We start from the raw sequence: 23,483 nt of genomic DNA, 5'->3' as shown, positions 1-23,483 counted from the left end.
CAAATAAGACAGTTTTTTTAGTTTTCATCTATTCATCTTCTTCAGTTTACTGGATCAGACGGACGAAATTGAGAGGGACGTAAGAGAAGTAAAAATAGGTGTACGAATAACACTACTCAACAAATATTGCTGCAACGGCCTACTGTAACACCGTCACGTGTACATTTTACGGCTATAAGTTCAACATTTCGATAAAATATCAGATGAAAACAAAAGCACTGCTGTTTATCCACCGTCGACTGTTTTTTTTGGTTGTTAAGCAGACTGGAGGTTGGTGCATATAACAGACAGATACGGCAGAAGTTCATATGAAACTTACATTGTCATCACTCCCAAATGTTCTGGGCAGAATTTTCTTAAAAACAACATACTCGGACCCGGGAAAAAATAAATCGAAAATAACAAAAACTCTTACTGGTTGCAATTTGAGTGCATTTGTACAGTTAATAAACAGCCAATCCACAAGGAGCAATTCAATGAATGAATAGTCCAGCTCAAAAAAATTCAGTGATACAACCAAAATGTTCGTCGAGAAATGAAATCACAGAAATCCGAACCCACCGAAAAAAGAATAGAGAGAGAGAGGGTTTCATTAGACATCTTACAACAGCTAGAACCGTTTGCTTTCCAAATCCAATTCCTCCACCGCGAAATGGCATAACAGATGAGGCTTCCTCATATCATATCCGAGCAACGTATGAATTGGCGAGAGTAACATATCTTACCCACCTATATGGATTATAAGTCCCAGACTTCTTTGCTATCTGCAAGTACTTTACCTGCATCAGAGAAAAAACATTTAACTCAGCATATTCATAGGCAAAAATTGGAGATAAATAACAGAGCTTAGCTATCCAATCTTCAACACATAAACCAACATGTTGATGTACGGTCGACGCATTCCCTATAAAATGGCCTTAGTATTTTATTATACTCTATTTAAAAGCTGAAAAAAGACCGGGGGGACAACATTGTTAAATGGCGGGGGCCAGTAATGTTAAAAGGTAGTGATAACTCTGCATCTCAGGCATACTTAGCAGGGAAAATCCATTCGCCTCACTGCGCAAGACAACAGAGGATGAAGAGCTTTGTATAGGATGAGAGAGCTTTGTATAGGATGAGAGCTAGGTATTAGACAAATTAATGACGACCTCTCTGAGGCACCAGGGCTGATGCCTCCCTGGCCCGGAGAATCACTAAGGCTGTACATATCAGCCTCAAACGAGTCGTTGGGAACATTTTTATCGCACATGAACAAAGCTGACCTCTTCTATTGCACAATGCATATGCTTCATCAGAAATGACATTGTAACCTAGGGGTTTTTCAAAAAATGATCCACCTTTATAGCTCCATTCGAAAACCAATCCTCATTAGAAGATTTAGAAAAGAAACTCGTTTTAGACTATGTCAAGGACTCAAGGCCTTGCCATGGTCGAGTCAAGATTTAGTTGGGATAGGGATCCAAAATCTGGAGCCACATTCAACTCACATATTCGACCCATAATGTCCCTTTCAAGTCCAACACAAATCAGCAACAGCATGAAAAGAAGGGATTTAACATGATCCATGATGAGTATTTTAACCATAATCAACATCCATTGCATGGTTTTAACGAGGCAAGAATGAAAGTAATGACAATGGCTTACCTGAAGTCTTGAAGAATTATACATAGGTATTGTAAATGTCATGCTAACTGGACCAGATTCTTTTGTTATGTTTCCTGCATTGAGCATGTGACGCATGAATATGTATATATATACTAAACCCAATCAATGAAGGTCATACCATGTACTTCAGGGGAAAATGTGAGTCTGGCACGTAGCGTATGTTCAGATCCACCGACAATCTGTTGTTTGAATTTGTCAATATAGTATACGCAATAATGGGACAAAGTTTAACACTGCTAAAATCACTACTCAAAACTCAACAACGTGAACAAATGAGATCATGGATGAGAAATTCTTGCCTTCTTTAATCCCCACTCAAGTCTCTTATTGGCATCCTTGAAGTCTGTTGTTTGTCCAACTGCTCCTGGTTCCAACTCAAAACTGGCTCTGAAATAACATATATTATTGTTTAAGCAGTGGTTAGTACATATAGACACTATAATGCAGTTTTTAGCAAGGTCCGCCAGTTTGACTCCTCATGTGAATACTATGAAGCCTTGTCTACACCTTTTTCATACACTGGAAGTTAAAGGTCCTCTTATTTATAGAATGTCCTTGTAATTACTCAAAGACAACCACCATGTTTTGCTGTATATTTTAGTTGGTTTTAATAACTGCTGCCTTTACAAGTTCACAACAACCTGCTGAAGTCTAATCAGTCTTTCTAGTTACCTCCCTTTTTGCTTATTTTTTATGTCTGCAATTATAGTGAGAGAATGATAGTCATGGGTACCCTACCCAGCAAACAACACCCCCCCTTTCCTTCTCCTCTTTCCTCTCCCTTCCAATGTACTGTGAGAAAGGGGTAAAAAAATATCCTAGCAAGACTTGTTAAAATGAAACCCAAGTGAACAAAGTTTTCTATCATATTGAGACTGACATTTGTATTTTGAACAAACTTTAGAACCAAGAACAATGACAAATTAAAAACAATGGCAAATTAAAGTACCCAGAAAATCTTATATGGAAATTAATCATCAATTAATAGACATGCAAAAACGTTGCCCTTTCACTATATCAATTGTTACAAGGATGACATGGAACAATACCTAATATTCTCTTAGCAATCGAAAATTAAGTGAACAGTTACCTGATAGTATATTTAGGTAGCGGCATTTGTACAGCAACTGTGTTGGAAGTAATGTTTGAGGGGAACTCAGCATATATTTTCAGAATCACTTCAGCCTACAATGGCAATTCCAAACTGTAATTTTCTACCATAACTACACGATAATTTTCTACCTCAGTTACATGATCTTTAAATGATATGAATTATACAAAGTCAGCATCATAGTGTAAGCCAAATGCCTCATTCTCTTGTTCAAAATCTGATTCTTTATCTTCCTAAATAATTTTTTTTTGTTAATTTCACAATCTTAAAACATTGAATAAAATTTATGAAACAGTGATCACCTTATGAGCTCCTGCTTCTTCAATCAACGCATTAATACGAAAAGGGGGCTTGAACTCCTGAGTCATACGGTAGTTCATGACAGGAAATTCACCGTCAGGGGGCACCTAAAATTAGTACCACAGAGCAGCCATTTAATCATTTCAACAAAAGATATCACATTACTTGAGTATCAGTTAAATTGAAAAAAGAATAATCTGATCCGACTCATTTTCACTTACCAGGGTCAGAGTTTTGTCTACTTCAAAATTATCAAGACGTACAGATTCATGAAAATTGCAATCATCAAGTACCACTGCTCCTGATCCAAATGAACTCCTATAGTCTGCAAGAGAAAGCAGCATTTGAGATTGTGAAAGGACAAGATACAAGCTTGACAAAATAACTTGGCATTTAGTGAACGAATTAAAGCTATATTGAGGCATTGTAGTTGATGATTGTAGGCACTAATATCATACGGTTGAGAACATGAAAAAGAAACAGGGACTTTCTTTAGAAGCGAGGACATACTGCATGTATCTGACGGTTCTGACCTCAAAATTTTAGTTTATTAATCTAAAAACTAGATATTTTCTAGGGAACATAAAACTACAAATTTTAAAATTAGATCATCCACTTGACCATAATACCACAAACAACTCCATGACACCATAATATGAAAAGATTTATTTTCAAAAGATAGTTGTGAACTTGTAAAACATAACAATCCGGTGGCATGTCAGATAAGTACCATAGCCCGACCCTCCGCCTCTTCCTATGCCCAGATCCTCATTGAGGGCTAATCGGATTTCTGGATTTCCAGAGAGATAGCTTTTCATTTGAATGGTTCCATCAATCTCAGAAGTCAATATGTAACCCTGTATAGCAACATAAGATTACCTGATAAGAATAGACTAGCACTGCAGAGCTAATTGACTATATTACTGTTTCCACATATACTGAATAAATATAGTTAAGTTTAGGAGAAGTCAAGAATTAAGTCAAAAGAATGTGCATTGCAGTAAAGTTTATGTACTACATGCATTTTATCCATTCTAAAATTTTGAGGCTAAAGTTACAAGCGTTAGAACCTCAAAGGAATTTTTGAGTCTAGACACAAGTGTTCAAGATGACTTACAAGAATTTTAAGCCTCATTTGGTATGAAGGATTGGAGTGGAATGGAAAAGGCAATTATTTTCAAGGTATGTTGAAAGAAGAAATAAAATTTGTGATCAACTTGGAGGTAGGAGATGGATTACTCAAGAAGAAAAGTTATCCATTGCAATTCTCCCCAAAATGATAGGATTTAGAAGGGAGAAGTTTTCTTCATACCTAATCCTTTTCAAATCCCCTCAAAATGAAGAATCATTCTCCATTGCCTTCAAAATACCTTGAATTTAGAGAGTTGTCCCTTCCAATCCAATCCATTATACCAAAGGAGGCCTTAGCATTCATTTGAAACCCTAAAACCTATATGTTCATCCACAATTCTAATCCTTCAAACAACCCTTCAGAAAGGTCGAAAAATCCTAAAATTGGCTACTGCTGGACACCTAATCTCTTCATAATCAACCCCCTATTGTGCATGATATAAAATTAATTATAAAGAACCAAATAAGCTGAATTTCAGGTGCCATAGAGACACTGTCACAGTGTCACCTCATTCATAAGAACCGCTGAACATACCACTATGATATCAAAAGAGATGGGAGTGCAACATTTCTATATCAAACCCAAGAAGTTCATGATAACAATTGGGTAAGATTGGCATCAAATTTTGCTTGTTAGAAACTGTAACTTATTATTGTGTCTGTACTATTGTTCTTATATTTTAATGCCTGTATAACAGTGAGCAAAAAGTGGTTAAATCTAATAGTAAGAAAAATATACTCACACTAGAGCTGAAAGTCACACTAATCTTCTCGATTATATCCACAAAAATTTCCTCCCTCTTCCTACCACCAGGCTCATTTGCAACAACTGATTTTGTGACAGCTGTTCCAGGCATTCTCTTTGTCCCTTGCTGCATGCATCGATTTTGGGAGTCAATAACTAAAATGCCAATAAGACCACAATAGAAATGATATTCCACCTAAATTCCATTAATTTTCTGAAATTCATAATAGATAGATAACACCTTACCATAAAAAGGCCAGTAGGGCCAATAGATGATAAACGCGCAGATTCGAGAACAATTGGCTCATTAAATATATAAGACTTCAACAATTCAGTTGATGTTGTTTGCACAAAGCCAAAATCCTGTAATGAATATACAAAATCAAGTCACAAGCAAGTTAATAATTTCCATGGATCAAATATATCACAACGTATTTTTCACATAAATGCACATATCAAGTTTATCAACATATATATAGTTTCAATATGAAACACAAACTTTTATTGGATAAAAATGAAATTTGCAACACGGACAAGGAGTTCTTCGCTAAATGCCACCCATCAAAATGTATATCAAAAAGGAAAACCAGTTGAAAACAAATTTAAAAAATAATAAAATAATAAAAAAAATAAAAAAACTATTTAAAACAGCAGTACAGTCAAAATAAATAGCATGAAAACCACTCCTTAAATTCTAAAGAAACCGAAAGCCCACAAGGAAGTCCAAACTCGAACTTCATCTCGCTAATGAACCATATCCTTTCCCTAGCACCCTTGAAAGTTCTCTTGTTCATCTCCATCCAAACAATCCAAATTATTGCCAATACAACATAACTTCCTAGCACCAAACCCTTTTCCTCCCTCCCAAAACTTTAACTTTCGAACAGTAAAGAATCACAAGAAGCAGGAATTGCCCAACTCCAGCTGGCCTTGTACATCCTTAGCACTATTTATGAATAATACGCAGCTGGACAACACACCATTGAGGAGAAAGATACATTCAGCATTACTTTTGCCGATTCAAATAATCCAGTTAATATCTGAACTTTGGTTGGAAAAAATACTAATTAAAGCTGTCCTTTAAAAGAGCTAGTCATTTAAATAACTGTAGGAATAAAACACAAAGGAGGGGGAGCAATAATCAGGGACAAGAAATAGTTACAAAATTATCAACAAGATAACATCAATTCGAGATTTACTGAAAAGGGTAACTAGCAAATCACATTTTAAATTTTCAATCAAATAGAGAAACTATCTTAGCACATTACGATGATAAGAAGCATGAATTCATATGTGCCCGGGAAAGATACAACCAAATAAGTTAAGAAATATAAGAGGAGCTTACAATGACTTCATCAAGCAACTCGTACACAAGCACAAAATTCTTCCTTATAGAATCTTCATTGAGAACCCCAACATAATCTTTGATGACACGGGCAATTCTTTGTAGAAGTTCCAAGACAAGAGATGGTGATACATTAGCTCTTGTGGTTGCGACAAACAATAGTCCAACAACCTTCACATGAAAGTAGTTGACACCATCCACGTTCTATTGATTGAGTATAGAAAAAGTCAGTATAAGATACCGTATATGCAGACTGAATCAAATGAAAATGGTTGACACTGCCAAACATTCCTCAGTAAGATAATACCTACAAAGACAGGGGGTGCTTCCTCTTGCCCATCTTCTTTCCAAAACTTCACTTTCCGGAAAAATATCTCTGCGCTTCCTTTTGGCACTTCACCGCGATCTGCATGAACAAAATCACGCATCAAGAACACCATCTTTCAGCACTAAATCCAATAAGAACAGATCTCCCGAATGCTTATTCATCCTTTCTTGTAGAACAAAAAATGTGTTCACTTGCACTTGTTTCTCTATTTCTCACCATAACCATTTCCGAAAAGGTCATAATAGTACTAACTTCTTCAAAATCGAGCTCAAATTGCTTCTTCATGAACGAAAATTAATTGGGAAAAACTACGGTATGCATGTGCGATCTAGGAAACACCCACTAGAGATTAGAGCTGAATTAATAACTGTTCTTGGAGATCTCTACCAAATAACTATTTTAGAGATAATTTCAAATAGTATAAGCAACAATTGATCTAAACGAAGATTGAACTACACAACAACTGAGTTGCTGAACAATTCAGATCGGAAGTTAAAATCTGAGGGAGTGAAATTAGTAAGGAATTAGAGATTGGATCAGTAGAGAGAGAGAGGGAGAGAGACTGACAGTCGCGGAAGACGATATTGTCGCCACGCTGCGAGAGCAGGAAGAACTGCGAGATCATGGCTGCCTTTGCTTTCCGTCTTCTGTGTGTGTCCGAAATGCGATAGTTCCCCAAAGCTCAGCTCATGAGGTACCCCGATTGCATTTTCTTTGTTTTATTTAGTCCCGGCTTTACTCGACTTAAATCAAGTTTTACTTTCATTCACTTTCTCTTAATTTTGTGGAGGCCCATTCGGTTTACAGTTTTAATTAGCAAATGATTTTTTTTTTTTGCCTTTTTGTTTTGGGTTTTAATCTGAGTAGAACAATTTTGGTTACTATGCACCTGTCAGAAATGGGTGTACCCTACTAATCTGAGAGTTCAAGGCGTGCTTTAATATCAAGAGGATACCTTGATACGGGAGGTGGATCGAGGTACGCCACACAATACGTATTTAATCCAATAAAAATATAATACACTATCATCATCCATGTCAAAAGGATTACTACTAGAGTGTAGTACTAGTCAGTTCACAAAATGATTTTGAATAATTGTTTGCAAAAAAAAAAAAAATGACAAATAAATTTGTAATATGTGATTCGGCTGCCTTAAACTTCACGGCTTTGCTTAGTTTTAGCTGGGATGCTTTACAATCTTCTCTATGTGAATCTTTCGCTCGTCAGCGTTTTCCTCTTGTGCCCTACAAAAACCAAGATATCTATTTATGGTCTTCAGTGTGGCATGGTTTTGAAGCGGGCTTTGCATATTCTGAATAATAATAGTCGTTGGATTATTGGTGATGGAATGTCAGTCTCTTTTTGGTTCGACAAATGGTTGGATGGCCCGATTATTGACCATTCATTATCTTCGGTCATTTCACCCACAGTTCTTCCTCAGGTTTCAAATGCTATTGAAGCTCAAAGATGGTATTTACCAGATTATTTTGGAGATTTATTCCCTTCTGTAGTCCAACAGATTCTTCGTTTACCTTTGCCTCAAAGGTAGAGAATGACAAATTAATCTGGGAGCCTTCATCGACTGGGAAATTTTCATTTTCTTATGGTTATTATCTTATTTGGAAAAAAACATAGCAATTGTGGTTGGGCCAAGGTTATTCGACGACATTTTATCCCACCTCGACTGTCTATTTTGGCTTGGCAGCTTTTTCATGACAATCTTCCTACCGAAGGTGCACTACAACAACATGGTATTTCTCTGGCATCCATTTGTTGTTTATGTCATAACTTTGAGGAATCTACTTTTCATCTTTTTTTCGGGTTTCGGATATCTAGTCAGCTTTAGAGGTGGTTAGCATGTCAATTTGGTACCTCTTTGCCTTTTTTCAGATTCCATGGTTGTTTTGGGATGCCTACATACATAATCCCTTTTCCTAACAGTTGCACAATCTCTGGATTTTTGTGGGTCTTTAGACATTTCAGCTATTTGGAAAGCTCAAAATATGCTCATTTTTGAGGGTCACCCAATCTATTTTCATCATCTTTGCCTATCTATCAATTATGGGATCCTTCATGGTGGGAAGTTTATTCCTAGTTATTCTCAGGGTTTTGATACTCGTATCATTTCTTCTTTAGGGATCCCACCTATCTCTCGCAAGGCGCCAACTATTCTTCCTATGCTTTGGACTTCTCTTTGGTTTCCTTGGATTAAACTTAATACAAATGGTTTGTCTAAAGGAAATCCTGGTTCTGCTGCTTGTGGAGGAGTTTTTCGTGATTGCCACGATCAGTTTCTTGGAAGTTTCTGCCAAGAGATTGATCATTGCAATTTTTTTTTTTTTTTTTTTTTTTTGTAGAATTATCAGCAATTATTATTGGTATAGAGTTTGCATATCAATGGGGTTGACATTGTCTTTGGCTGGAAAGTGACTCTTCTAGTGTTTTATTCTGCCCTCCACTCGCCTGATTTTGATCCTCCTTGGTCTCTTTGTATGCAATGGTCTATTTGTTTGGACCGTATTCGGAAGGTGACTTTTTATGCCTTTCACATATATCGGGAAGGCAATATAGTTGCGGACAATTTTGCTAATATGAGTTTGTCTTCTCCAACTTTGATATGGCATGATTCTCCTCCAATGATGGTTCGTGCTGCTTTGTTTTCAGACAATGTTGGCTTGCCTGGCTTCCCCTTCTCAAATTAATGTGCATCTCGACTTTCTTGTTAACCTCGTGATGTTGCTTGTTCTATTTTGCAGATTTAGACCTTTAGGTTCGGCTTTAGAGGAGTTAGGTTTCATGTCCCCTCTCTTTTCTTTGTATCTTTGTTGTTTTTGTTTCTAGGAGGGTAAGGTTTATGTGTTCTCTTCTTTGTGAGGCTAAGTCCACCCCTTCCCTTTTAGTGTGGACAATATCATTTTGTTAAAAAAAAATTGAGAAAAACAATAAATTTGTTCTTGGTAATGATGTTCTTGTATTGAAAATAAAAAAATTAGATAGATAAAAGAAAAACAAAAGGGCAGTTGATGGAGAAAATAAGACAGTACTATTCTCATCAGATAGCCTATTTATAGGCTTAGGGTTTTTCCAATAAAAAACTACAATATTAAGCTATTACATAATGCCTCCAAGTGAATAACCACACAATTAATAGTAATTGTCTTGATAAAATCTTGCTTGAAAAACTCAGTGTCTGCACTGTTGTTCAAAGCTAAGGTGCATTAGAATGTCATTATAAAGGGACAGAAAATGAAATAAGATAACTTCAGGGGACAATGTGGAATATGAATAAATTTTTCTTGTTGCTTGTGTACGCCTTCAAAGTTGAAGCCCACCTAGCCTATAGCATTTACAATGAGGAGAATGAACATTCTTTCAATGGAAGAACCAAGAAATTCAGCGCCAAAGTGCTTCGTCTTTGATCAAGTATCTGCCTCCTACAAAGCTGCTGCTGCCATTTATATCAAGGCTCCATTTCTCAAATGTACAACTCGAAAAATCGTAATATCCTCCATGTAGACAGATCAACTCTTTCTTTGCTTTGTTTTCTATCCATGGGTACGTCCGAAGATTCAACAATGAACGATTGATCGATTCCTGCACTAGAACGAAAACTTATTATTCCTCAAGAATGATCTCATTTTAGAGGCTTGATCTGTATTCTTTTATCTTGATCTGTATTCTTTTATCATTGTTACGTTTAACAAATCGTAATCAGTCACTTCCATTCGTTTGCACAAGACAATAAGTATCTGTTTTATCATATCACCATGAGTTAAGAACAATCTGTTTTCAATCATTTTGGAGATATTTTAGAAATTAATCACAAACAAACAAGCTTAAGAAGAGTAGGATGAGGAAAATTGAGTATAACCTTCTCACAGTGCCTGCACTGTTGTTCAAAGCTGAGGTGCTGTGCAATAGATTTTGTTCTTAGTTTGGCGATTTTCGCATTGTTAACCCAACTTTGAGTAAAGCTACTGAAAGCAAAATCACACAAAGAATATTTAGAGGGAATTCATGAACTGAATGAAAACAAAAGATAGAAATGAATTGTTAACGAGCCTCGAATCACCGTCATCTTGCATTCTCAATAGGGTCTGAATTCCTGCACAGCTACTGTGGCCAATGACTAATATGTTTTCAACCTGAAGTCAGCCACAAACAATTTTGCTTCTCAAGGAAAGTAAACAGAAAAGTACTCGTGTGAGAAGATGCAAGAAGTGGAATGGGGGTCACTAATTTTTAACCTTTGTTTCGCTCCCAAACCTATTTGCAAATGTATCGGTAATTTGGTATAGAAACGAACAATTTTTGGCCTTTCCTTTTTCAAGATAAGATAATGTTGAGACAAAATTAAGAAGAATTTCAGTTTTTGGAAAGAACATCTTGGATTGACGAATCTCCCTTCATACGACATTTGTAATAAACCATGGTCAAGATATAAATACACATAGATGGAGGGACTAGAGAGAGCAAGACGACCTACTTGAAGAGTATTTACTGCGAACTCAAGGGCGGCATTAGTTTCTGATGTTCCATACTGCAAAAGAGACCAAGGTTGATCCGAAGAATTCGATTTTGTATGTGTTTAGATTCGAGATAATACATAAGGACAGACGACAGATGAGCCAAATACCTCAAATGGGGGGACAAGGTTTGCTACATTTCTAACCATGAAAGCTTCCCCTGGTTGAAACCCTAGGATATTAGAGGGACAAACCCTAGAGTCTGCACAAGCAATCACCATGAACTGTTTTCGAACAATTTTAAGTTTATATATGGAAATATCTCAATTCCTTTGTAAATAATCAAACAAAAGCAGAATGTATATAATTAAACAAGATTAAGAGAAAATATAATTACCTTGGGTGCTTGTACTTGAGCTAGGGTTTGGAAATGCTCTGACTCTTTCCTGTTCAATATTATATTTACCTTACAGTTACAGACCACCACCAATGTGTACGTGCAAGTAACTTCTGTAAACACTTTTAACTGCTACTTACAAAAATTTGTGCCTTTTAAAACTCAGAAACCTCTCTTTCATCGCTACAAACGAGTCCATCCCGTCCTTAGCTTTCGATACATTTTCTACTTTAAATTTTGTAAATTCACCAGCGAGATCCTCGGAATCATTTGATGCCTCCGGCCTCAGAACCAGGTTGTTTCTACAAATGGAAAAAGCTCATCGTACATAGCACTTATAGTGGGAAGCTCTTAGTGGGACAATTTTAGGTCTAAAACATATAAAATTACAGTACAAAGTTTGGACTGCAAGTCAAGGGGATCAGATGATCAATGTTCATTAATCTTTTTATGCTTACTTGATCGAAGGCGGAAATTGGACGGGGATGCCTTCAACTTGTGCAGAATTTGTCTAAGAAATTTTCATAAATGCAAGTAACAAAATCTGGTACGATCAGTAAGGAATACATTTTTGAGAAAAGGGATGAATGCATGATTCATGAGAGGCTGAAAGTAGGACCTTGTTTGGAACAGATGATTTTCTGGGAATTTGAGCCAGAGAGGAATTGGTTAAACCAGAAACGAGTGAGCAGCAGCCAAACGAGTCTCTACAAACCAGTGTTGGAATCATCCAACGAGCTAATTTTGAGGCTGTATTAATTGAGAGAAAAGAATTATTTGCAGCCAAACAGAGACCAATGAAATAAACAGGTGAAGCCGGTTGAGATGATGAAACTTACGGATTGGCCACACCATCTCTCTTCCCGCCTTCAGCATTTGTTGGAAGCTCCAAAAGATGAGTTTGGCAAACAAGTATTTCAAGAAACGATTTATTTGATAAATAAATAAACGTGAATACAATAAAGAAAAAGGCATTAATCTTATCCAATGCCACCTGTCAGCGATTCAGTAGTAGTCATCCACAGTGGGAATAATGGTGCCTACTTGGAAAGAGAGCATGAAAATTACAAACGATTTTTTCTTGACATGTACAAGTATGTACTCTCTCTCTCTCGTAGAGCTGGCAAATTGATCCCAACCCGTTAATTCAACTGCATTTACTGGTAAAAAAGTCAATATTTGGAGGAATATTTAACGGATCATGTTGATAACGATTGAAGCCGTTAACAAACTCGTTAGCTCACGGTTGGTTTTAAGTTAAACAGCAAAGAACGTTAGCAACTTGTTAGTTAAAGGTTGGTATTGAGTTTAAATTAAGGATATATATATTATAATATTTTCTTATTAGGAATAAAATGTGATTTTCTATTCTACGTGTATATTACAAACATATGTAATTACATACAATTTTATTTTGTCTCATCCATTAAAAAATCACCTCTAAACGGAACAATCAAATTCTGAGTTGTTCCATCTAGTTCTATCACTTGGGAAAAGCCTTGTTCTTTGGCCTTAATTAGCCTTTAGTTTTCTCAATGCATCCAAAAATACCGTCAATTTTTTTAAGTATTCTTTTCAATGTACCTGAAAAAAAGTCTATTGTGTTTGGATTCCACTTAACAATATGGTTAATACTCTAAAAGTGGGATATATCAACTACATCGTTCATTTCATTATAACACGTGAAATAATACATCACGTGATTTGTGTTCTCAGTAGTTATAAAAGTTTATCGTAAAGGTCGAGAATAGAGAGAGAAGCAATACACCCCGTGCTTAAATTTAACTAACTGGTTTCAGACTTGGTATGCACAAAAAAGAAACTTGAACACAATTCAGTAGATTTTGCAACCACCCTCCAAAAACAAAATGAGAGCAAAAAACCAACTAGCCAAGACCATTTAGGCTTACTTTGTCAGCTGGCCTTACAACATAAGTCTATGCATCTACAGTGCAATTCTTACATCAAAAGCCAGCAGCTTGCATCGAGCAGCCCTAAATGGGAAAAACAGGTTGAGTCCGAATGGTTCATGTGCCGAATTTGAAGTCTCTTAAGGGTACAACGTTGTGATACAGCTGCAAAGGACCAAAAAAATCTTACCATTTTTAACAGATGATCGACACCATGACAAACAAAATTGTAATACCTTAAGTACGAGACTCAAATCAGTCCATTGTTGTGGAATGAAGATCCCGAAGGCGCAATCAGGCCAAGCTGTTGCATCACTCTCAATCTCCGGGCACTCACTTCTTTGGACTTTGATACCACTTCTGCCCCACTTTGCTTGGAAGCTTTTCCATTTGCATTTCCAACCCTTAGTGCAAGTAGAGTCTTCTGCTCCACCTTACTTTGTGGTATAACGACATTCCGCTTTCTTGGAGAAACCCTTACCTAACAGAAGATTTACATGGATAATGCCAAAGAGTATGAAACTGCAACCCATGAAATAGAATTTTACAAAATAGAATTTTACAAAATAAGGACGGTTGAGAATCAGAAGAACTTACCAAGTTTGAAGAATCTGTTTGTGGATTTTCCCTTGCGTGATTATGACTGGACTTACGCCTAGAAAGATCAACTGCTACATTTTCTGCCCGACAATATAAACATTTTGACCAGTATGAGAGTCTCAGTTTCTAAGAAACAACAGAAACCTTTCCATTTAGGTCATTCTGAACATAATGATTTCATCAACATAAGATAGTAAATTGTGACAATGACCTTGATAGATAAAGACTTCAGCTCAGTTGTGACCTCTACTCACAGACAAACAGGGGTATATTGGTGGACATGGAAAGCCACAAGAACGAAACACCAAAAAGAGTATCACACTTTCATAACAATTTAGGTTCTAACATAAATTCCGCACCCAGGAGAGGAAGATCGCTTATTCTGATGAGTTCTCGCTAGTTTCTTAAATTACCAAGAATTTAATAACTTTTATAAGGTTTGCATGGGTACCTAAAGCATTACTGGTTATATTAGGGTTTCTAAAACCATACAAAATGTTCACACTTAGAGTGGATTCCCATTGTTTTTAGAAATATCAAAATGTTTAGCGTAGGCTGGCGTTACTCCTAGAATCTTCTCAGCCCATTTCACAAACTCATTCCCTTACATGGGCACAAACAAGTCTCCCACGAGCAAAGGCGCATACTGATGTTCTCTTGAAAGGCAAGTTGAGTCACTCTAATAATTCTCGAGTGAGGGATCATCTAGTATTTCCATGGTGAACGATGGCTCAATCGGTCAACCAATGCTTCCACATATACCACGTATTTCCCCTTTTAGTTCAATTCCTCAATCCTCTCATTTACGTCTCAACCTTAAATTCATAATGAATAGTGCTTTAAAATATGTTGTTACAGCACAAAAAACCTTTCCCATTCTAATTTGTTCGTCGAGATGATTTCTATTACACCATTCAGCTGTAAATTCTGAAACTAAATCCTCTCAAGTTGGATAACAATAATTTATGTTGAACTGATAAATGTTATGCAATACATTTTTACAGGGATTTTGAGTTGGCTAACCTTTAGACTTGGATCCTTGCTTCTTTGATATGTCGGATTTTGGGCTAGAAACCTACAGCCATATTTATGACGTACGAGAAACCATCAACTTCAACCACAAGATTTCATTCCTGCCTAAAAGGAGCAATTAGCAAAGAAAGAATAGTTACCTGCTCCAGAGCTTTTAGGAGTATTTCCCTATAACAACCGTTGTTCTGCTTGAGTATCTGAAAGTTCAGCAATTCAGTCAATATGATCAGGTATGGGGCATGTCTACTATAATCCAGTGGAAATTAGTATTCAAATTTCGAATGCTTAGGCAGAATTCAAGGAGATTCAACAGTGCATTCAAAACATACCATGTTGAAATCAGAATGACATTTTACCGGGTCCACATACAAGCTGCAAGAAAATATGCTCAGAAGTTCTATACAATCACAAGATAAATGAGGACAAAACACCTGATCGTGGAAGACTTACTACTTGTAGCTTCCATAGAGCCGAACAAGAACCTTCTCTGCCGATCTTTTACTTGGCTTGTTCTTGTTACTCACGTTGTTATCATCAACAACCTACGAATTAAACAAGAAGATAACGAAATGGATCCTTTGGCACACCTAAGTAATATCAAATAGAATCTGTGCAATTAAAAATCTCAGATTAGTGAATGTTACAAAACAATCAGAAAATACAGCATTTCAAATACCTGTGCTGGCCACCATGAGCCTCCACTGATCTTTACCCATATGAGATCAGCCAACTTGACCTCCCCTTCCAATTGATTAGCAGCAACAACCTCTCCATCTTCCAGTTTAACATTATGTTTCCCAGTCGAAGGATGATCGCATTCCATTATCTGCATTTGCAGTTGGAAATACCGAGGAAAAGGAAAACATAAGTATTTCTTGGGCTGTAAACCTCTACAGATAAAATTGCCGCAATCGAATCAAACATCTCCGTTTCAAACGATTATACACAAACTATTGTCTCATTCTCTGTCTGATTAGAAGTTTAACATAATCAAGCTTTAGCCTTTTCTATGTTGCTCGTCTACTTTGGAGTTTTATGCCTACACTTTTGAACAAAATTTAACAGACAGTCAGGTAGACAGTATACAGAAACATTTTTCTATGTGCTTTACAAATTTACTATTACCAACTAAGTAGGTATACAGAATTACTATTATGTCAGGTCCAGCAGAACGATATTGCAGAGGTGACCGACCTTAAAATGTTGGGCAACGGACCAGTGGTTGTAACTCTGAATCAACACCGAGATTGTCACTAACTTAGTCACCTAAACCAATGGTGTATGAGAAAGCCTAATGAATCTATGGGGTGTGGGGTTTAAACTCAAAAAGCTTTGATGCTTTTAGACTATCAGTAGTGGATCACCCATGTTGTATATTGTACATTGTTTGTCTTCTATCCAACGGGAATAATCCCCGTTCTCACCTGTCCCACCTAATCCCAACAAGAAAACCACTGCAAGGAACATGTAAGGCATGGCGAGAAGGAGAACTGTGGCAGTCCCAAGGTGGATCGAGTAGCATGACAGTGAAATGTTTACGCCGGACAGACTACGCCACAAGACAGAAGACTCTTGCATTGTAGAATCGCCATGCTGTTCACATAATAACTATAAACAACGAGTCTGTGACAATCGATATCGTGAAAAGTTCCTCATATGCTTCCCAAGATCCTAACATGTTAAACACTAGATTGGAGTTTGCTTTGATCACAATCATAAACAATAATATAATGCTAACCAAATGAGGTCGTCTCGATAAATAATATAGGTTATGCAGAAACAATTATATGCTTAGATTACTATGCTAAAAATTAAGCAGTTGTATTTATATTACACAATCAAACTTGAACCTCGTCCACAAAACTTCGAAATTTAATCGCGTATTTTTGTTTTCTCGTTAACATTTTGTGAACAACCATGCTTAGATTATCTTCCCAAAACGAAAAATGTTCATGTGTGAAAGTAGTGTGAACATTTTACATCACATTGTCAAAATTTGAACCACACTTCGAAAGCTTAAACTTGATCATTTTTCATGTTCTTAACTTGGTTTCACCCACATTTTCCCGGCAAACAAACAGCACGAATTGAACCCATGTGAAAAAACAAACCCACATTGCAGGAAACAGGTAGTGTGTTTAAGAAACAAAGAAACAGAGTACATAAACAAAAACTAAAAATAAAAAAGGGCAGAAAAAGAGGAGGAGATTTGGGTTCTTACAGTTCACCAGAGGTGAGTAGAGAGACAGCAACAGATTGAGATTGAGACTGAGAGATAGCAGTTCGGATGACTGTGCCGTATATGGGCTAAATGGTGGGTGGAGAAGGACGTGTCTTGGAAGTTGGAACGACGAAGCAGCAGCTTTATCGGGTTCCCTTCTCTTCTGTCAGGCTGGTTTAATAAGACGGGGATAATTTGCACGTTTTGTCACTTCTGTAATTATTTTGCAGGGCCCGCTGCATATACTTTTTTTTTATTTTTTACACAAGGGACTGCATATACTTGGAGAAAATGGGAAGAGAAAACACACCAATCAAAAGATCTAAGCTCTTAAAATTTGATTTAATAATTAAAATTATTATAACTTTTAAAGAGGTTTCATGTTTGTTGCTGTTGAATCAAATTTTAAAGGCCCAGATTAATTAATTGGTAGATTTTGATGGGAGAGATCCAGATGAAATCTCTTTCCAGGGAAAATGGAGGTCTACTTGGATGCAAAATTCATATATATATATATATATATATATATATATATTTTTTTTTTTATCAAACAATAAATTTTGTTATATTGTGCTAAATTAACCCATCAACAGAATTCAAACACATATCATCATGCAAATGGTTAATACTTTTCTACTACCCTACTAAAGAGCCACTTGCCTTTTACTTTAATATGTGAATTTGAGATCTTATAAAATGTAAATTTAAGTTTTTGTTGGTTTTTTTTTATAGGGTTGGGCAAATGGGTCCTGGACCCGTAGGTCGGGCCGGGTCCTCGCTATTCGGGGCAGAGGAATTGAAGAACACCAGAGAAATTGATGGGCGGGTCGGATCCAAATATTACGAGGAACGGGCCCCGACCCGAACCATTTCTAACGTGGGATATTGGATGAATTTAATGATTATTCCCACCTCCACTCTCTACCGTTCGATTGGATCTTTTTCCTCACCCAGTCTCATCTTATTCCTCTACTCCTCACAGCAGCCATCGCCAATTCTCTGTCTCCCTCTCTATGGCGACTTGCGAGGTGCGACCACCATCACCACCTTCTCTTCCCAATCGCGACTACCCATCACCGCCCTCTAGAACACCACCATGATCATGCGAATCGAAATCGACCACCTTCATCTCATCTCCTCCCAAATTAAGGTACTATAATTTCTTAAATCTTAACTCTCTGGAGTATCTGCATTCTGCAATCTCTGATTAAATTTTTAGATTTAGGGATTTAGGGTTTTCTAGATATATGCCCTTTCTGACTCTGCAATCTCTGACTCTCTGCATTCTGTAATCATATGGGATTTCATGAAAACCCCAAACCCAATCCATAAATTTGCCTTCATAGGATTACCAAATGAAAGCCGCACATGCTTGATGCTGTGATTAACATTAACCAAAATTGTTGTGTTGATGGTGCACTAGATTTAGGGATTTTGTTGGGTTCTTGAATCTTGACCTCTGTTATGTTCCAATTTCAAATCTTTTGTTGAATTGAATTTGAATCTTCTGTTGAATAAAATTGAATATGAATATATATATATATATATACACACACGTCCTGTGATAGTTTCATACTTGTATATATTTGAATCTTCTGTTTCAGATTTGGGTATTTTTAATTAGATTATGTTTGGTTGATTGGTGGAACGTTTCTGTAAATCCAAGTAATGTAATTAGATAATTTTTGGTTGATGAGAAAATTTAGTGGAGAATTTTGTAATTCCAGTCGATTAAGTTACACAGGTATTTAGTTTCATTGTGCACCAACAATCTTTGATAATATGCAAGTCCACTTGATTCAAGTTCTGAAATTTAATCAATTCGAAATCCCCAATTTGACGTTGAGATGCAATATATGATTGCAATCTGTAGACTATCACGTATGCAAGCCCAGCAAGTTGACACCAAATATGATCAGGATGAGGTATTCAAAATCCCACTTTAAGTTTTAACCATGACCATTTCATGCAAATTGGATTTGAATGTAAACTCATCTTTATAAGCTTTTATTTGTAACTATTGGCAGGGAAAGATGTACTCACCCCTCTGAGAACTGGGAGAAGGCTACGAACGCCTTGTACTGACAGCAGAGCCTTTCTCATTGTTTTCTATTGAGCTATTCTATGTACAAAATCCAAATAACCTGTTCTAAAAAAAATTTAAAAAAAAAAGAAGTAATTTGGACCCGTAGACTCAGCCCGAATCAGTCCGTTTAAAACGGACAGGGTTAGGTCCGGTTCTAGATCTCAAAATTCATATACCCGGACCGGCCTGGCCCGGCCCGTTGCATTTTAAAACGGGACGTCTGGTTCCTACAAATTTGGGCTCGGCCCGTGCCCACCCCTAGTTTTTTTATTGGCACCTTTTTTCTTGTTGAATAGTTGGCATCACCGCCTACTTTACAATATACAATATACAATATATAATATACATTTAAATAGTTGTTTGTGGTGAAGAAGATGAGTTTGATGTGGAGTTTAAGTGCTGATGGGGGTGTATGTATAAAGTGTGGAGCATGAGTGTAGTGTTGGAATGTATCTGGACTGTATTAAAATAAACTATAATTTAAAAGTAAATGTGGAGTGTATTAAGTTTGTGAGGTGTAATCAAACGCGTTTTTGTTTATATTTTCCGGTAGGGATGGGCATGGTTTGGTTCGGTGCGGTTGTAAATGAAACCGAAACCAAAACCGAAATTTATTTCGGTTTGGTTCTGTGCGGTTTCAAACGGTTTTGATTCGGTTTTTAAGAAAGAAATGTACATTTTAAAATATACACCTATATACGCATAAGACGGTCTTATTTTCTACACAATACATAATGAATGAACGCATGTTAACAATTACTACATTGAGTGACGATGTTTTGATAATCTATTTCCGTCTAAAATTAGGACAATATATGCACAAACCTACAACAACTATATATGCAGCAAGCAAACTTGATGTAAGCAAACATGCAGCAAATGATGAATGATGATATTCTAGTGTGCTTGAGTAGATACTAAATGTATGGAACTCTTAACAAACAACCAAACAATGAATGATGATATTCGATGCGGTTTTCAAAAGCCAAAACCGAAATCAAACCGTTCCCTACAATGCGGTTTGGTTTCAAAACCAAAACCATTTCAAAACCGCAAAACCAAATCGTTCTGTGCAGTCCAATTTGGTTCGTGTTTCGGTTTCGGTTCCAAGTGCCCACTCCTATTTTCCGGTCAAGAAGGATATTTTACATCTCTCTATCGAAGAGTTTTCTGGCCAATAAAAAAATGTGAAATACTTATTTCAAGATAGTATTTTTTCAACTTTCCAGTATTCAAGCGTGTCATAAAATAGGAGAGAATGAAATATCATTTTCTCTACTTATATTATGACTTGTGAAGTACCGCTTGGAACTTGGTACTTGGAAAAATCTCTCATACTAACCCCTTTGGGTGATAATTGCCCGGGCTATTGCAATTGGCAATTATTGCCTTATTGAACGGTAATTGCTCAAGTACATCTCTATCTCGTAAATGAATTGTCGGGTTAATTGGCATTAAAAAAAATTAATAAAAAAATTAATATTATGTTCAATTTCAAATTCTCTTAATTTTAATTTTTTCCCCCATTTTCGGTATTCTTTTATAACTTTTTCTAAATGAATAATACAGGCCATTGGATTACATTTTTTTTTTTGCAATCCAACTGCCTAGATTGTGCCACATGGGCTCCAACTATTTTTTTTAGAATTTTCATTTTTATTATTTCTTCTGAATTAAAAAGCCAAATTAATGTGGACCGTCAGATTTGAGAAATCCAACGCCCACGTGCGCAGAAGTTGAGTGTGCTTGTGCCGCGGGTCATACCGCCACCTTTTGGTTGGCTCACTCTCCCTCACTCGAACGTGAAGCATGCGTGCCTGACACAAAAAAATTTATACGTGGTTGACGTCAGATCCACTTAGGCGGACAAGCAGATAGGTGGCGCAACAATGGCCTGATTGCTAGGTCTGGGGGTTTGGGCCCATCGAATAGCTCTACTGATTTAGATGGGTTGGAGCTGTTTTTGTTGGGTTTAGGTGATCGAATCACGCAATTGCAAAGGCAATTGAATGGGGTGGAGTTGCTCTTAGACATGCTCTTACCCTTCCACATGGAGGGATACTCGACGCCATATGACAAACATCTATTGGATAATCAAAGTAGCAAGTAGACTACTCTAATGATTAAAATATCGTATTAGAATATCTACTATAGTCTAAAATTTTAGTTAATTTAGAACAGTTGCCAAGCATTTAATGGATTGGTGTTGTCACTGAAATTATGCATTAATTTCTAGAGAAAATCCCTCCACCACATCCACTTCGTTGTAGTCATATTCTGTGTAGGAGATTGTAGCTTAGTTGATTACAAGTGTTATCTTTAACGCGAGAAGTCTCATGTAGTGTTTCATTGTACCTAAGATCCGTTATGTTTCATTGTATGTAGCTTGGTAATATTAATTTTGACTTCTTTGAGACAGTCATGAAGTAATACATTTGATGGCAAGAAATGAGTATCATTCTTATTCATGTGTTCACTAACCACTAAAAAAAAAAGAAGAGAAAAACGGTTCCATTGATTTTGAGTATAGCATTCTTGAAAGTGAAGATATGGGATAACCAAAGAAGGTATTGACTTATCCTATAGTTGTTCTTTAGTAATACGATACATGATGATGACGCTCACCATCCTATTTATTATCCTTATATGAGTTTAAATTTTAAGATTTTGTGAACATTACCATCACTTAAAGGTGATAAACAAAAATGGCTCCATCGTTCTTTGTTATCTCCATTTTCTCCTCGTATGCACACCAAGTAAAAACATGCTATAAATGTTTAGCATTTCAAAAAGCTACATATAATGTTTGAAAAGATCTCAAATTGGAAGTACTCACACGCTCCAATTGATTAAGAAAATCATATTATTTGTACCACACTTGTGGTAGCTGCTTATCTTTTGATTTCTACTCACTCTCACACATCTCTCTCTCTTTATTTCTAATCATGTAAGAGGAAAAAAAGAACGTACGTTTATCACTTCTCTTTTCCAAATCTGAATGTGTGGAATTGGAATTGGAAATGGAGTGGTTGAATTCAAACTCTGGAGCTTGACTACCACTCCGTTTACGATTTTGCGCTGCACATTTTCTTTTCCGGTTGAAAGGCTACGCTGGAAAGTGTCTTGACGGAAGAACGAGTACGAGGAGTGTATATACGTACTTGGAATAACTATAACATGCCAACTACGACGCAGAGGCGACAATATTCTCAACCAATCATGCAATGTCATGCAAGCAAATTAAGGCACAAGGGTGGGTGGCGGTTTCAGATAGGTTTGAGATATAGCCACCTCGGCTTAGAGGTGTCTTATATTCATATTGTAGTTGCTGCTATTTTGCACCTTCCTGCTTACCCAGTAACGTTACAAAAGGACCACCAAATCCAGACCCACAAAAGAAGAAGAAGAAAACGAAAAGAAAACAACGATGCAAACGGAAATTCTATCAAACCATATGTGCATACTTAGGGCAACGTTCTACTTTATAAAATAACATGAATTGATCTACGACGACGGAAATTAATACTGATATGCACGACGCTAAGAATGGGCAAAAAAAATATAATGACAATGATGTTACTATCAAAATACCGTCTCAATCAAGTAAAGGCAGATTCGCATCAAATCTATCCTAACAAACTCTCCCCAAAAAGGCAAAACCACTAAAGTTTACGCATCTACATGAGCTGCAAATTACGCAATGGCTTGCAGTCATACAGGTACCAAGAAGTAGATAACATTGCTTCAACCGTTAACCTCCTCCTGTTGTTTGGAACCGACTAGTATATGTCTTCCACATTCGGTGGGAGTATGGTGTTCAACCTTTATAGCTTACTGGTTGCCGGTTAAGCCTCTTAGACGTTCAAAATAAAGCTGAACTTAGAAAATCATTTTCACAATATTACCACACAACAGTGCTTCGTATTGTTAACTAGCATACTTCGGCAGCTGCAGCAGAAGCAGTTGCTCAACTAATTCATAACAAAGGATGCAGTAGCTGCTATCACGCAGCCGCTGCAACTACAGAAGTAATAATACAAAGTATGGAGTTAGAGATTATTCCTAGAAGTACACCGACAAGGAAGATGTGGACATGGAAATGGATAAACAATCAGTCAGTTATTGACTGGCTGGACTGGTTAC

The 23,483-nt window shown here is 36.7% G+C and overlaps 3 protein-coding genes and 1 long non-coding RNA gene across 8 annotated transcripts; 1 reads left to right on the top strand and 3 right to left on the bottom strand.

The window, feature by feature from the left end:
* Window positions 1–388: 388 nt before the first annotated feature.
* LOC137717523 (AP-4 complex subunit mu) lies at window positions 389–7,369 on the bottom strand. The gene is made up of 13 exons (XM_068456913.2): window positions 7,196–7,369; window positions 6,612–6,706; window positions 6,301–6,504; window positions 5,202–5,318; window positions 4,954–5,082; window positions 3,810–3,936; window positions 3,301–3,404; window positions 3,082–3,186; window positions 2,759–2,853; window positions 1,968–2,055; window positions 1,787–1,847; window positions 1,648–1,721; window positions 389–779 (listed from the first exon to the last, which is right to left on the bottom strand). Exons 1-13 carry the CDS (start codon window positions 7,251–7,253, stop codon window positions 681–683), a joined length of 1,356 nt encoding a protein of 451 aa, XP_068313014.2. The 5' UTR covers window positions 7,254–7,369; the 3' UTR covers window positions 389–680.
* A 2,279-nt stretch (window positions 7,370–9,648) lies between these two features.
* LOC137717792 (beta carbonic anhydrase 5, chloroplastic) lies at window positions 9,649–12,462 on the bottom strand. 4 transcript variants are annotated; one of them, XM_068457280.2, is made up of 10 exons: window positions 12,331–12,462; window positions 12,111–12,241; window positions 11,950–12,002; window positions 11,632–11,793; window positions 11,492–11,540; window positions 11,265–11,378; window positions 11,115–11,168; window positions 10,691–10,773; window positions 10,500–10,605; window positions 9,649–10,222 (listed from the first exon to the last, which is right to left on the bottom strand). In XM_068457280.2, the coding sequence occupies exons 1-10, from the start codon at window positions 12,365–12,367 to the stop codon at window positions 10,022–10,024; spliced, it is 990 nt and encodes a 329-aa protein (XP_068313381.1). In that variant the 5' UTR covers window positions 12,368–12,462; the 3' UTR covers window positions 9,649–10,021. The 4 variants fall into 4 exon arrangements, with proteins under 4 accessions (XP_068313381.1, XP_088554228.1, XP_088554229.1 ...); XM_088698102.1 differs by having other exon boundaries at window positions 10,500–10,602; XM_088698103.1 differs by having other exon boundaries at window positions 10,060–10,227.
* Window positions 12,463–13,247: 785 nt separating this feature from the next.
* Window positions 13,248–17,463, bottom strand: LOC137717157 (uncharacterized). 2 transcript variants are annotated; one of them, XM_088698244.1, is made up of 10 exons: window positions 17,255–17,385; window positions 16,228–16,704; window positions 15,710–15,859; window positions 15,484–15,575; window positions 15,363–15,405; window positions 15,174–15,230; window positions 15,025–15,076; window positions 13,999–14,081; window positions 13,638–13,882; window positions 13,248–13,566 (listed from the first exon to the last, which is right to left on the bottom strand). In XM_088698244.1, the coding sequence occupies exons 3-9, from the start codon at window positions 15,854–15,856 to the stop codon at window positions 13,652–13,654; spliced, it is 705 nt and encodes a 234-aa protein (XP_088554370.1). In that variant the 5' UTR covers window positions 15,857–15,859; window positions 16,228–16,704; window positions 17,255–17,385; the 3' UTR covers window positions 13,248–13,566; window positions 13,638–13,651. The 2 variants fall into 2 exon arrangements, with proteins under 2 accessions (XP_088554370.1, XP_088554369.1); XM_088698243.1 differs by lacking the exon at window positions 16,228–16,704 and having other exon boundaries at window positions 17,255–17,463.
* Window positions 17,464–18,193: 730 nt separating this feature from the next.
* LOC137718653 (uncharacterized) lies at window positions 18,194–19,848 on the top strand. Its single transcript, XR_011065905.2, has 3 exons — window positions 18,194–18,404; window positions 19,128–19,179; window positions 19,282–19,848. It is a non-coding gene; the product is annotated as an uncharacterized LOC137718653 (long non-coding RNA).
* The last annotated feature ends 3,635 nt before the right edge of the window (window positions 19,849–23,483 follow it).

This window comes from Pyrus communis, chromosome 8 (assembly GCF_041283825.1).
Source record: "Pyrus communis isolate YQ-2024b chromosome 8, ASM4128382v1, whole genome shotgun sequence".
NCBI classification, from domain to species: Eukaryota; Viridiplantae; Streptophyta; class Magnoliopsida; order Rosales; family Rosaceae; genus Pyrus; species Pyrus communis.
Note: the sequence above shows the minus strand (reverse complement) of the source record. Positions and strands in the feature narration are given on the sequence as shown.

What these genes read in the sequence shown, in the direction of transcription:
- LOC137717523 (XM_068456913.2), bottom strand. Translation starts at nt 7,253, where the DNA reads ATGATCTCGCAGTTCTTCCTGCTCTCGCAGCGTGGCGACAATATCGTC. An exon ending in AGGCGGAGGGTCGGGCTATG is followed by an intron (nt 3,405 to 3,809) that starts GTACTTATCTGA and finishes TTTCTCTTGCAG; the next exon opens with ACTATAGGAGTTCATTTGGA. An exon ending in AAGAAGCAGGAGCTCATAAG is followed by an intron (nt 2,854 to 3,081) that starts GTGATCACTGTT and finishes TTGCCATTGTAG; the next exon opens with GCTGAAGTGATTCTGAAAAT.
- LOC137717157 (XM_088698243.1), bottom strand. Translation starts at nt 15,856, where the DNA reads ATGGAATGCGATCATCCTTCGACTGGGAAACATAATGTTAAACTGGAA. An exon ending in GCTCATGGTGGCCAGCACAG is followed by an intron (nt 15,576 to 15,709) that starts GTATTTGAAATG and finishes TTTAATTCGTAG; the next exon opens with GTTGTTGATGATAACAACGT. An exon ending in AAACAGATTCTTCAAACTTG is followed by an intron (nt 13,883 to 13,998) that starts GTAAGTTCTTCT and finishes ATCTTCTGTTAG; the next exon opens with GTAAGGGTTTCTCCAAGAAA.
- LOC137717792 (XM_068457280.2), bottom strand. Translation starts at nt 12,367, where the DNA reads ATGCTGAAGGCGGGAAGAGAGATGGTGTGGCCAATCC. An exon ending in TTTAAAAGGCACAAATTTTT is followed by an intron (nt 11,541 to 11,631) that starts GTAAGTAGCAGT and finishes AATATTGAACAG; the next exon opens with GAAAGAGTCAGAGCATTTCC. An exon ending in CTCAAGTACAAGCACCCAAG is followed by an intron (nt 11,379 to 11,491) that starts GTAATTATATTT and finishes GTTCGAAAACAG; the next exon opens with TTCATGGTGATTGCTTGTGC.